The sequence below is a fragment of the Schistocerca cancellata genome, chromosome 1, assembly GCF_023864275.1.
Source record: "Schistocerca cancellata isolate TAMUIC-IGC-003103 chromosome 1, iqSchCanc2.1, whole genome shotgun sequence".
NCBI lineage: Eukaryota > Metazoa > Arthropoda > Insecta > Orthoptera > Acrididae > Schistocerca > Schistocerca cancellata.
The window spans coordinates 769,085,271-769,099,659 of NC_064626.1; the positions used below are offsets into that span (position 1 = coordinate 769,085,271).

General features: G+C 43.2%; 1 protein-coding gene across 2 annotated transcripts in view; it reads right to left on the reverse strand.

Moving 5' to 3' along the window:
• The window catches only part of LOC126186917 (homeobox protein araucan-like), a 323,994-nt gene that overhangs the window by 115,436 nt on the left and 194,169 nt on the right, over nt 1–14,389 (reverse strand). For both annotated transcript variants that reach the window (XM_049928252.1, XM_049928251.1), the window contains exon 3: nt 7,839–7,960. In XM_049928252.1, the coding sequence (XP_049784209.1) occupies nt 7,839–7,960 (122 nt within the window). The remainder of the gene's footprint in view (nt 1–7,838; nt 7,961–14,389) is intronic.

Sequence of the window (14,389 nt, forward strand, 5' to 3'; positions counted from 1 at the left end):
AAGTCATTGAGGCAACTGGTACGGCTTGTTTCTAGCACCCTTTTTCAGAGTAATGACGCAATTCTCAGTGCATCACGAGTGCTACCCCCAACTCCTCCTCAGAGCAGAAAGCTATTCACAATGAGGGCTGACACTTGTGGCAAAGCAAGCTTCCTTTGAACCACTCGTCTCCTGGCCGACACTGTCTTCACCCACACCCTGCACCCCATTTGCAATTAACAAAATTAAATTATATCCACTACACTTAGGCTCTCTCTAAATCACCTGATCGTTAACTCCTTACTTCTGAACGGGCAGAAATTGAAATACTTTAGCCTGCCAGTGCTTTGCGTCTAGCCATAGGTAATAATAAGGTGTAGGTCCTAAAGCAGTGTAGTAGCCCCTACACAGTTACTGCCGTGTACTGCTGTCAGTTGGTTGTTCAAAAAATGGCTCTGAGCACTATGGGACTTAACATCTATGGTCATCAGTCCCCTAGAACTTAGAACTACTTAAACCTAACTAACCTAAGGACATCACACAACACCCAGTCATCGCGAGGCAGAGAAAATCCCTGACCCCGCCGGGAATCGAACCCGGGAACCCGAGCGCGGGAAGCGAGAACGCTACCGGACGACCACGAGCTGCGGACAGTTGGTTGTTGCGAAGTGAATAATGAAGTAATTTCTGGTGCACTGCGGGAACTACATACAAACTGGAGAATGCATTTTCGTGAGATATTTAAGCATATGTGATTATAGGGTAAATGACGGTAATAACGCCATGTGCAGTTTTAACGCCATGTGCAGTTTTATGGCTAGTTTTCTACGGAAGACCACTGAAACAGATCTGAATTACTGTTGCGGAGGCTTCGATGACATTTAACATCCCACGAAGAACTCTTCGAGACTGGCTGACCAAGTATGAGGGAAGATGTGAACTAGGGAAATTGGCCGTAATCCAAAACAGCAATTCTCAGTAGACGGTTATTCAATAACGATTCATTAGCAGCGTTGACATCGGGTCTTGCAAATTCTGGCAAGAAAACTTCAGTCAGAACACACTCCACGTCCCGCACAAAGGATCTCTACTGGGGTGACTATGGAGGCTACTTCTACGACAAAAGCTGCAAGGAGGATTGGATTCAGTGCACACAATGTAAAACATGGTGTCATGAAACATGTGATAATGGATCTGTAGAAACATGAGGGCTGTGTACATTCTGCAAATATGGCTGTGATAAACCTGAAAGTGACTGGATTAGAAGTTCGTTGTATGCTTAAATTTTGCACTTTTGGCATAATTGGTGAATTATCACTTCTATTTTTGGTTGCAGTTACGCATTTGTTTCATTTCTGATTAAGAACGTTGGGTGTCATAAATGAGAGAGAGTTTCAAACTGGCGTTATTACAGTCACTACGTCTTACAACCACCAGTCTTCCCTTTCCTACATAAAAGCTATACCTAAAAATATTAAATATAGGACACTTTTTTTAAAAAGGAATCCATAAAGGAGGTGTTAACGTATAACTCTTTAAAAATTAGACATTTTGCATATCTCTATACAACTTTAGACACAATTAACTGAATGCATGCGTTATTACCTTTAGTTTCCCTACGTTTCAATTTTACCGCCATCGATGCATGTTACAAAGAATGTTTGTAGGGCATGTGCTATGTGATGAAGATGATGTTCATACGTTTGTTACATAAACTCGAACCCCCACCACATTGTGAGACCCATCAGTGAAAGCATTTGAAAAAAATAATTATTGGTAACTTTTGCAATCAGCATTACAGTCCTATGAAAAGTGACAATAGTAATGAGGTACTAAAACGATTTAGTTTCATGACTGAAATGGACTTCAACCCTTTTGTTCTTACCGCTCAGAAAATTATACTTTATCCCACAGGGATTATTACCCCCAGGATGGGAACCATTGCTCTAGTATTTCCATTTCAATCAATATTCCCCTCTTCCTTCCCGGAAATCACTTGCCTCAACTTCCGCACCAGATGAGAGTTCGAATTTTTCTTAATATTTCTTGAAAATCCACGGTTACCCTCCAACGCTTTGGTTTTTGTTTTATTTCCGGATGCTGGCGTGAATAGATACGTTCAGATGTCATCCACAATAACAAAACGATGCACAACAGCAGTTTAAAAAAGTGGCTGATAAATTAGTTTTCAAAGATAGGAAGACAATAAAAGAATTTATTAACGTGTGTAAAATCGGCGATGAATGTGGAAAGAAATTGGCTCTTTTTTTTCAGAGGAACCATTTGATTTAAGCGATTTGAGGAAACCACAGAAAATTAAAACAAGTAAGCCTTCCTTTGGACAAAAGCATCCATTTATTAACTGTTGGAAATGAAAGAGGAAACTCCTGACAACCGTTCACAAACTTTCGCTGTCGATAAACAGCGAAAAGTAGAGAATTTAGTATGTGACTCATGTTGATTCGATATGGGAACAGTAAAGTACAATTGGGAGAGGGAAACTGGCGCCTGCCTGTAACTTTCCTATTAAATCGAGCCGTAGTCAGCTGTAAGTATTCAACATCATTCCAACTAGGAGGAAAGATATGTCAGGCTGTGGAATATTTGTGTAGTATTTGTGAAAGACTTGAGTCCAAATATCCTTTGAGTGTTAATGGGTTGTATTCTGTTTGTAAGTATTCCACACAGGAACATAGCATTTCTTTTGTTTCTCTACAAATTTCGTAAAGTCAAGTCTTTGACACTGTTGTGACTGATGACATGTTTCCGACGAATTAACCTTGCTAATATTTTTACATACTGTTATTGTGCCGTCGGCTGGCCTTTGGCCAGTGTCACTTGCTCAAAGACCTCACAAGAGAAACTCCCCATCGCAAACTCCCCATCCCATACCCCCCACCCCTCAGGTTTAGTGGTAAGATCGTCAAGTTCACAGCCCGTCCAAAACTGAACACAGATCAAGCATGAAAACAGGAAGAAGATTTTCGCATTTCAGCACACTTTATTCCTGTTTTCACGCTTGATTTGCGTACAGTTTTTGACGCAGTATCCGTTGGGCCATCTTACCACTAAATCTAAAAGGGGTGCGATGAGGAATTTTCCTTATCAGTAACCTTAATTGAGCAGAAGAAGTATTAAAAATCTATTTTCCGTCACTGTTGTAGTTAACGGTGCCTGCTGGTGAGACAACAAGCTGACATGTTGCAGGCAGTTAGCGTGTTGTGCAACGGATAAACATTTTAAGCCCAGCTTGAGAAACACGTGCTACAGAAGGCATTCTGGATCAGATAGCATCGCGCATGTTCTCCAGTGTGGTGACGCGCACACAGCCTAGGCAAACACGTGCGACCATTAATATGGGAAGGGCGTCCAGCTCCGTCTGAGACGGCCGTTTACGTCTGCAGGCGTGGTGTACAGTTTGCCAGCTCGCGTCGCTAGCAGCAGGAAGCCCGCGCCGTCGCGTGTCTCCCTGTGCGCTCCAGCGTAGCGTGGCGTAGCCTGCCTTGCCGTGCTCATTGGCAGTTGGGGCCGCGTGGCGAGTTGCGGGTTGCGTGCGCCGCGCCCGCAGGGGCTGCCTGCCTGCCATTAAGATTTCCAGACGCTGCTCTCTGCAGATGAATGGCCGCAACTGTGGACGGGGGCCCACGGCTCAGCTGTGCAACACCGGGCTACTTCCTCTCCATCCCAGATAACTCCCTCCCAACAGCTAAACAGAAATCTGTTTATACAGAGGTCACTGCCTTTCGACACGAATTCGAATAGTACACAGAGTGAAAATTGTTTAAACGGACGAGCTTTGGCAGGGTGAACGGGACACAAAACAAATATTTTTTTCTCTCGTGTCATATTCTTCCGTGAGGATTTTTTAAACAGGTACACGGGTTTTCTGTGGTGAAAATTAATGTAAGGTTGTATGGGACAATAAAACACTTTTTCTCATGTGTTTTCGCGTGTGGACAAAATGTGACACAACGAAGTTCTAATTCTTTATTACAATGGGACAATAACATCAACACAACATAATCAATTCAGTTACAGCATATGCTCAAAAATGCCCCAATTGACTTGCAAACAGAGGTTAACCAGTGGGTCACGTTCTGTCTAATACGGTCAAAGGCAGCAGGAGTGTCTTTAATTCCTGCTGCTGCTGTTAGCCGGGCAACCAAATTCTCTCCTGTTTCAACAGGGGTTTTCTGCACAACATTGCACATCTCTCCGTGCACAAAAATAGTCCAGAGCGGTCAAATAAAGAGCTCGAGTAGGCCATGGTACAGGACATTGGAACTAATCCACTTTCCTGGAATCTGTCGCTACCAGAATCGACGCACAGGACGACTAAAGCGTAGCAGCAACCCGTCATGCTAGAACCACATGTGCTTTCCTTTAGCGAGTGGTACGTCATCCAGTAACGTTCTGGGAAGTAAATTTTAATAATGCCAGTCATTTAATAACCTAGATAGGAGATATGGAGTCATCACCAACAACATCTGCCCACACATTAACGTAGAACCGCAACCGATTACCTCGAGTAAATTTGGCATGTGGATTAACCTCACTCAAAGCATGAGAACTGTTGACGTTGAAGACCCCATCACGCCCGAACGATGCTTCATCTGAAAACACCTCAGATGATTGAAGTGTAGGAGGCATTACACACCGTTCCACGTAACACTGCGAACCTTTGCTCTGAATGGTTAATCATATAGTTCCACGTTGTTCAGCCGCTGTAGTGAAATGGATGTCCGCAGCTCGTGGTCGTGCGGTAGCGTTCTCGCTTCCCACGCCCGGGTTCCCGGGTTCGATTCCCGGCGGGGTCAGGGATTTTCTCTGCCTCATGATGACTGGGTGTTGTGTGATGTCCTTAGGTTAGTTAGGTTTAAGTAGTTCCAAGTTCTAGGGGACTGATGACCATAGATGTTAAGTCCCATAGTGCTCAGAGCCATTTGAACCTTTTTTTTTTAATGGATTAACAATTTCTGATGGACGTTTCTTACCTTTGATTTGGTTTACATGTTTTGCGCAATTGCACACTTGCTGAGAGCGATTAGGCCCTACGCCCTCTGCCGGATTAAAAAACACTCAAGGTATCATTACATTAGAGAATTTTTTTTTTGTGCCTCGTGTAGCCTCCCAGAGTATGTCGGTTTAGATAATTTTCACCCTGTATATCATACTGTCCACCAAAAGACTAGCGACTCTACATTCAATAAAGCGTCACTGTAACCACTAAGCCCCTCTGCATCTGAGTTATTCGGTTTTGTTTAACGCAGTTACAAGTAACTTTCTCCGTCTAATCACTGCAAATTATTGTGCTTTTTGCCAAGCCCATTTTTCTGCCCCTTGGTAATGGAGATTTCTGGCCTCTTATTGCTTGCCTACCGCATGCGTCGTACCCGCAATGTAATTCATATATTACTGGCAATGTCTCCCATGACTCTTCCTACCATCGTAGTTGGAGAAGGTTTGCGGTCTTCTTACCCAGTCGGATTTTGCACCACGTGAGTATGGAAAACAATTGTTGTTCGTCCAACGGAAGGCACAAAAAAAATGGTTCAAATGTGACTAATGCAGTAGCCAATAGGAGTGCAGCATTCTAGGTTCAAATGGCTCTGAGTACTATGGGACTTAACGTCGGAGGTCATCAGTCGCCTAGAACTTAGAACTAATTAAACCTAACTAACCTAAGGACATCACACACATCCATGCCCGAGGCAGGATTCGAACCTGCGACCGTAGCGGTCGCTCGGCTCCACTGTAGCGCCTAGAACCGCACGGCCACTCCGGCCGGCCGAAAGGCATCAGATACGTCTAATAGGAAGAAAGCGTACATGCTCCCTAGCTTTCTTTGCTGGGATTAAAATTTTAAAATACCTTATCGATAACGATATCTTTAACGATGGTGCCCAAGCTTGCTTAACGATAGGGCGGATGATTGGCTTAACTTCCTTGACCGAATGAAGCGATGGATCTTGCTCGGTGAGCTTGCTGTTGACAAACATTAACTCAACTTTCCTATTTTACCGTTCCATCGGCATGTGTATCTTATCTTCCCACAGCTGTTACAAACAAGGAAAACAGTGTGTGTCGAAGTTTTCCTTGGATATAACGCAGTGTAGCAAATAAGATTTGAGTGACACTTTGACTTAGTCGTATTACACTCGAGAACAACTTTGTGTCAAATAGGTTTCATTAAATACGGGCGCTGTTGTGCTTCTGTATCTTTTATGAAAGGAGCGTGTTCCTGCTTTCCATAAAAGACCGACTTTTTGACGATGTAATACGTGCTTTAAGCTCTTCGTTTGGAAATAGTAATCGGGGGGGAAGTAACAGTCGCGTCCACTATCACATGGTAACTGTCACCGCTTTTGGTACTAGAAGACAATGGACTACAAACTGAAGTCAGTCCCTCTATAACACCAAACCAATTACGAATCTGTGGTAGAGCTTCAGTTTCTTTGGAATAAAAAAAATGGTTCTCTTCATGGAGCGGTACCTCGAATGCCTGCAGTAGAATCTGCGTCATAAGGAGTATATCTACAGCTGTGCTGTTGAATCTATGAATGTTTGATTAACAGAGCCAAGCAAATTATCGTGACAGCGAATGATGAAGTGAAACTAAAGTGACATTGGTGTGTCCCAAGGAAGCGTCTTGGGACCTCCAGTGTTCTCAATGTATACGATTGATTTTGAGATACGGTCAGCAATGTTCTAAGATTGTTAGTTCATGGTGCTTTTGTGTACAAGGAAGTACCGTTGTTGGATGATCGTAAGAAAATGAAAAATATTATAGCGATATTTCCACTTCGTGTAATGAATGGCAACTTTCTCTGTATATTTGGATAAATGCAAGGTGGTGCGTATGACAAATAAATGTCCCGATATAATCGGATTACAAAATTAGGAATGAATATCTAGCGCTCGCCATAGCGTTTAAATATCTAGAGGTAATACTAACAAGAGGTATGTATCTCGTGGAAATTGGGTTTTTCTGCCGGATATCAGCGTCTTCGAGGCACGATATTTCGACGTCATTACTTGACGTCTTCATCAGGTGTTTGGAAGACGCTGATATCCGGCAGAAAACCCGATTTCCACGAGATGTCATCAAATCGCCGGGAAAGTCTAAGAAATTACAAGAGGTATGTAATGGAACGAAGGCACAAAATCGGTATTGAGAAAGATGCATGTAAGATTTCGATTTGTTGACAGGGTTGTGCGAGAAGCAATGTATCTGCAAACTAAATCGCACACAAGACGCAAGAGCAGCCAGTTCTGAAATATTGTTCAAATGTTTGGTGTCATTGCGAAGTAAGCATGACAACACACAAAAACTTCAGAGACTTGCTGATGGGGTACCGACGGGTTGGTATAGCGCATACGAAAGTATAACAGAAATTATCGGGGAAGTTAAATGGAAATTTCTGAAAGAATGAAGAAGTCGGTCTCACGAAGTTTAAGAGAATGAAAAAATATGACATTTCTTCTTCCACGATCGTACACCTCAAGTAGGACTCATGAAAGGAGCACGAGAGAGATTGGAGCGAGTTCGCAGGCATATCAAGTGTGTCTTTTTTCTCGCTCAGTACGCGAATCGAAAAGCACAGAAAATCGCTGCTGGTATGAAGCATCCTTCGCCACGCACTGCAGAGTGGATTGTGGAGTGTATATGTTGATATCGAGAGCTAAGTATGTATAATAACACGTTAAGCAGATTGTCCTGTAAGATGGTTTTGGAATTCATCTACAGGTTTAAAAAAGGCAGTGACGCGTCGTGCTGCTGAGGCACAGTTTCGGTGAGCGACGCGCGTCACGGAAGCACTGTGAGAGAGAAAGACAGAGAGTGCGTCTAGTGGACTCACCCGTAGGCGGCGAGCGTGGGGTCGTACGGGTAGTAGCCGGTGGTGGGCTGCAGGCCGGCGCTCGTCCACGCGCCCATGTCTGCCGCCGCCGAGCCGCTGTCCTTCAGCGCGTACGGGTTGCTCTGCCAACACAAAAGCCGCAACGCGCGTTGCCTTCTCAAGCCGCTCGCAGCAGAGCACTGTGCACAACCATTGTAGTAGTTGTCACGAAACTGTACGGGTTAAGGTCATCTCGCCTATGTACAGAGTTGCCATTTAGAGTTAATTTCAGTTGTTAGTACAAAAAAGAAGTCCAAAATAAATACTAAACAATTCTACTTTTAGTCTAGAATAAGATATATAGTTTCCTGAAGTAAACTCTTGCCAGTCACTACGAAAAACCAAGTGTTACAATTAATTTTGAAGAAAAATATTTCTTTACTTCAACCCCTGGGAGAAATGGGAGCACTATGGGACTTAACATCTGAGGTCATCAGTCTCCTAGAACTTAGAACTACTCAAACCTAATTAACCTAAGGACATCACACACAACCATGCCCGAGGCAGGATTCGAACCTGCGACCGTAGTGGTCGCGCGGTTCCAGACTGAAGCGCCTAGGACCGCTCGGCCACTGCGGTCGGCCCTTGGGAGAAGCCAGAAGCACTAACATGTTTAGAATGAAAAAATGTATGAACATTCGCAGAGTGTATAGATGCAAGTGATACAAAATTTACCAAGACAGCATGAAAGTGTTCAGAGATAAAAAACTAAATATCTTAACAGGCGTGAAATTCTTTCGCCTGTGTAACGATGAACGTCGTCGCTGATGAATATGCGTTCGTACAACCTTTCTGCGAGGCCGTCGTTCAGGAAGTTGTTAAATTAATTCTGGAATTATTTGAGATAAGAATGTTGTAATGCGTCACCAATGAACACGATATATTTACGGGAGACTACGTGTAGGGAAGCTTGCGATGACTTTCATACCGCTGCCAGTATTCTTGTACCGACGTCTCGCCTTAAAAGGACCAAGAATATACCCTTCATCCCGAAAAGACAATATTCGTAGCTGTTAGGAACTCATCATCACCACCTACGCCTTAAAAGGACCAAGAATATACCCTTCATCCCGAAAAGACAATATTCGTAGCTGTTAGGAACTCATCATCATCACCACCTAATCAGCCAAAGCACTGATATACACTGGATAGAAGTAGATACAGGTAGTTTCAGGCAACCATTACCCTTGGATCGTGCCAAATTCATTTCTTCTTATGGTCCTACGAAGCCTAAACTTCGTCCAAGTAAACCAATAGCACACTCTTCGGAGCCCGTGTACTCAGTTTCGTGCTGTAGTTGCGCAGTGATTCACTGGCCGCAACATACTCTCCTCTACTGTAATGTTGTAACTGCCCTGCAGACCACTTGTTTATTAAAATCGTACATCTGAGTGAATATATTTTGTCGTTGTTATCCCTTTCGTGGTGAACGGAAGACATCACTCACACCTACAGCCCTTCAAGAAGTTAGGATGCAGCTAAAACATTGCACAGTTCTTTCTTAGACCCCACATACTTCTTTGAGACATTATATATTACATATTTAGTTCGTTTTCTAATGTAAACTCCGTTCCAGCACACACAAATGAGACTAGGACAGGCAACTATGCAATGCACAGAACACTGCTACTCAGTATCGTATCTACAATACAGGTTAAGTCCGCGAAACTTAAACACGCAGAAGTATCAATTTGTCGCACTAACCAGCCAACCTCATACGACGTTTCTTGATCAGGAGCGAACCGGGGTGAGACGTGAGGAGATGACATGGGCGACTTTGAACAGCCTTGTTTCATAACGGCAACTACACGACCTAAATCCTGCACGACATCTTACGAACTAATCGTACAAACCACTCATTTGTGACTTTCCCGATGGCAAAGAGCAGACCTAAATTTCGCTGATGAAATGTGCCCTCTCCTTCTTCAAGCCTATGACTTAGATTATTAGCCATTATTTCCTCTTGGTATTTACCGCAGCTAACATTCCTACTGGCTAAAGCTCCAAATGTGCCGAACAAAAGCATACTTAACGTAAACTGAAAAACAAAAATTCTTTCGAAATTATGTCTCGCCCTATCCACTGTAATCAGCGTAAAATTTCAGTTGTCCAAGAACCTTAGCAGCAGTTCACTGCAACTATCAGCATTAATTTTACTACCACCACTGCTTCACTTGAATTACTAGCATTTGCAAGACTTTAAGACTGAATAGCCTTCATCATTTCTTTACGGAGCGTAATTGCTATCAGAAGAGGGTTTGTTTAAGTCGTAGGAATTTCAACTGATTTAATACTATCTTCCGTCTTTTTCTATCTTGTCGTTGCCTGCTCATCTATCCTCAACTCCTACACCCAAAATCCTCTATAATCTCTCCCTAGTATTCCACTCTTCATTTATCTCCTCTATTAGTTCTTCTATTGCCCGATTAACAAATGAGCGGTTAATCTTTCTCTTCTCCTAGCAATGATTTCCATAGACTTCTTTCCTTGCCTATTCTTCTTGGCACATCTTGATTTTTAGTACTGCTTAATTTCGTACTAATCATACCTAACTGGACTTTATGGCACCGGAATGAAGTTGTACATCTGGGAACGTTTCACACGAATTACCGATTAAACGTAACAGACAATAATATTGCCATTTTAAAGCAGTTCGTTCAGAAAGGCAACATTGCTCCAGTGCATCGCTACAAGACTACGAAGACACCTCCGAGTACGCAGAACTCCCAAAAAACCTGAATGCTTTCAAACGACATGAAAATTACCTTTTGTCTGTCAAGAAAAGAATGGACTGAGTTGCACCTTTGTACTACTACACTGCATAATCCGGCAGTAGCTGTTACAGTAAAACAGAGAACATAAATCGAGAAAATTAAGCGAGTTGTTACCATAATCACGATGCACAACACTGTCATAATCATTGAAGACGATACGGCAGTTGGTGTTGTGATGGGCGTCTCGTAAGTCGAATGGTACCGAGGCGACATTTAACCTAGGAAGATCGCTGAAGAGCTTGGTTGGGTCGTTTTGGGGGAAGAGACCAAACTACGAGGTCATCGGTCTCATCAGATTACGGAAGGACGGAGAAGGAATGCGGCCGTGCCCTTTCAAAGGAACCATCCCAGCATTTGCCTGGAGCGATTTAGGAAAATCACGGAAAATTTAATTCAGATTGGCCGGACGCGGGATTGAACCGAATGCGAGTCCAGTGTGCTAACCACTGCGCCACCTCGCTCGGTTCGCTGAAGAGCCACTGACAGTTTTGAAGCAGGGCAGACACACTACAAGTGGCCAGCGAGCCGTGTACACACGCACCTCCCAGCACGTGCTTGTACCCATTACCGTACATCAAATCAGCTCAAAGGTGAGCCTTCGGACGGGGTAGTGAGATATCTCAAAGAATTTCCGTGTAAGAAGTCGACTGTTTTGCTTTATGAAGGTGATATTCTTTGTAATAACGTATGTATTTTGTTGTAAGAGACGGGTATTACAGCATACAAGGTGACTATGGCGGACCACTTAGGGCTCGTCCATAAAATACGCCATCAGCACTAAATTCAGCGGCTGGACGGAAGACACGGTATTTCGACCCGACTCCTACGTTTGGAAGACGATCGCTGTTCAACATTCTGTCGACGTCGACGTCATTACTGACGGGGAACAAACAACGAGGTCATTGGTCATGGAGTAGGAACTTCGATTTGACGAAGATGGGTAAGAAAATCAAACGCAGGAACCACACTGGTAACAGCAGTGAGTGACTTAAGGAAGTCACTGATATCCTATAACCAAACGGCTAAATTTGGATTTGAGTCCCAGTATTCATAACTGCGAATCTAGAGTTTTCATTCTTCGACAGCTCCGTTCACAGCATTATAAAGATGTTTCTTGGTTCACTGCGTATTTTTAACAATACTAAGTACATAAGAAATTAATATTACGAAATTAAACAGTTTTTATGTTGTAATTTCACTGTGAAGGGGGTGAAATGCATCGCAAGATGATCCACTGTAGTGTTGATACTTACGTACCTTTTCTTTTCGTTGGGTTTCAGTAAATCCTGATCGGAAAGTTTTAGGTAAACAGACCAGATATACGTGAAGAGGAGTATTTTGAATACATTATTTCGTGTTACGTCTAAATTCGTTGTCTCACGGGAGCTTCTAGAAATCTATACCTGTATGAAATATAGGACGGCTGTACATAATAACGCTATTAGTTCGCTCACGACTGAATTTATCTAGGCTGTTTACAGATAAGTAACGTCTCCCCATGGTCGAAACTCTCTAATCGATTCTTTCTACTGCTCGAAATTCTCTCTTCCTTGATATCAACGATGGAAATTTCGCACGTGGGTTTCTTATGTTACTGCTTTGCTGTAGGAACCCCATGACATAGGCGGCTTCATACAGAACACCTAACATCCTGGAAGCAGTCGCAACAGCGTGAGTTTTCTAGACAGATTTTTGATTACATTTTCATGCGCATGATTCAACCAATGTGGCTCAAGGCGCGGTGCAGGCACTTTGTATTGGATGCCACTTGATTGACCACTTAGCAGCGAGTGGACCGATGAACTCTGCGTCCCCATCTAACGGACTGACCACCTTCAACAGTGTCACTAGATGGTTTTGAATTTAACCAGGACTTCAGTGCAGAATCCGGCGGGTAAAATTGCAAGCCATAGCCTCTACTATCTTTGCTGGCCAATTTGTGCAGATGAAAAAATTTTCACCACTGGAATCCGAACCTGCTATCTTCAAGTCCACCGGCACTGCACAGACGTGCGTCAGCAAACTAAGGTACAGAGGAGAGTACGTAATCGCGTATACTACATTAACAAAGCTTCGTGGGATGCTAATTTTCGCAGTAGAAAGTCATATGGTCCCAGGAATATGGCGTAAGGAATGACCCTGGTTGATTCGGTTCGCTACGCGCCGCGTGACACGACTCGCAGACCGCGGATGTGACGCGAGGCGAAGCGGCGCGGCGCCCCCGCGGCGACCGACCCCTCGCCGCTTTGTGGTCCGCGGGCAGCTCGCGGCAGTCGCCAGTTATTTACTGTGACAACTCCATAATGGCAGCCGTGCCTATCTGCCCGCTCCATCGTACACACAATTAGCGTCACTAACGCTCGGCCACCCCTAATTTATAACGGACTCCTACCAGGGAACGGGGATAAAAATGTTATTACTTCCCCTCGAATAAAAACTCCACAGGGGTCGACAATTATTTTACTTGTTCATGAGACGTTACTACACAAGAGAAGACACAAAATAATGAATGTGAAAGGTGCATAAATAGTTACTAGTAATATGTTACCGCTAGGTGGGACTGAGAGGAACATGTTTTAACGAAGGGACCTCTGGCACGAGGCCCCTAACTACCACAAAATGAGTCCGAAAGAACCTATATAGTCTACTGATACTGTTCCAGGACGCATCCTGACACCAGTTTATTCACAAACAAACAAACGCGTAGTTTATTGGCTATTAATTTATTAGACTGCAGCTTTATAAAAGGAAACTACTTTTTCGTGTGTTTAACAGACACCAATATTAAATTATGCACCCATTGTAACTGGAAGAGAAAGGATGAAAACTACAAATACGCGGATGATCATGCAGTGTTGGCGAAGTCAGAAGAGGGGTTCCAGCAGTAGATATTGAAGAGTATTGCAAGAAGGGACGACGAGTATGGAAACAAGATAAATGTAGAAAATATGAATGTGATGAGAAAAAACTAATAGGAAGTTCCAGTTAACATATTCTTGGACAGAAAAAAGCTATAATAAGTGTAATCCTTTCCGCACCAGAGTACTTTAAATGACATAGAACGGAACGAAAGAGAATCTTTGAGAAGGTGAAGCAATTACTAACATCTAGAACAATACCAAAGGAGCAAAGGAAAAAATAATTATGTCTTGAGTACAGTGAATCACGAACATTTGCAAAGAAGGATATTCATAATGTTTTGAAACGTCGCTACATAGAAGAACGCTTAAGGTGAAGTCGACTGGCAGACGTAAGAACGAAGAAGTAACGAAGAGAATAGTTTATTGGAAGCGACCAAAAAGAGAAAAATATCTTGGATGGGACTTGGAAATGCTCTACAACAATGAACTATAGAGGAAAAGTGGAAGGAATGAGAGGAAGAGAATTGAAATGATGCTCAGCGTTACAAATGGACGAACATGCTATCACATGAAGGAAGATGTACAGAACACAACATGGGAAGACCCTCGTTGAAATCCTCCGTGAGACAGATACACTAAAGAAGAATAACAGACCACCACCACCACCACCACCACCACCACCACCACCACCACTACTGGGGCGAGGAGGAGACGGTCTAATAGAAGATTGGAATAAATGCATAAAACGTCGGGAACTCAGCCAGTACAGAGATAAAGAATGGGAAATACATAATATTTTTTTCTGTTAATACGTTACATAAAGAAAAGACATTCTGCGTCTCCAGAAATACATCGCTTATGTAGGAGATGTGAACTA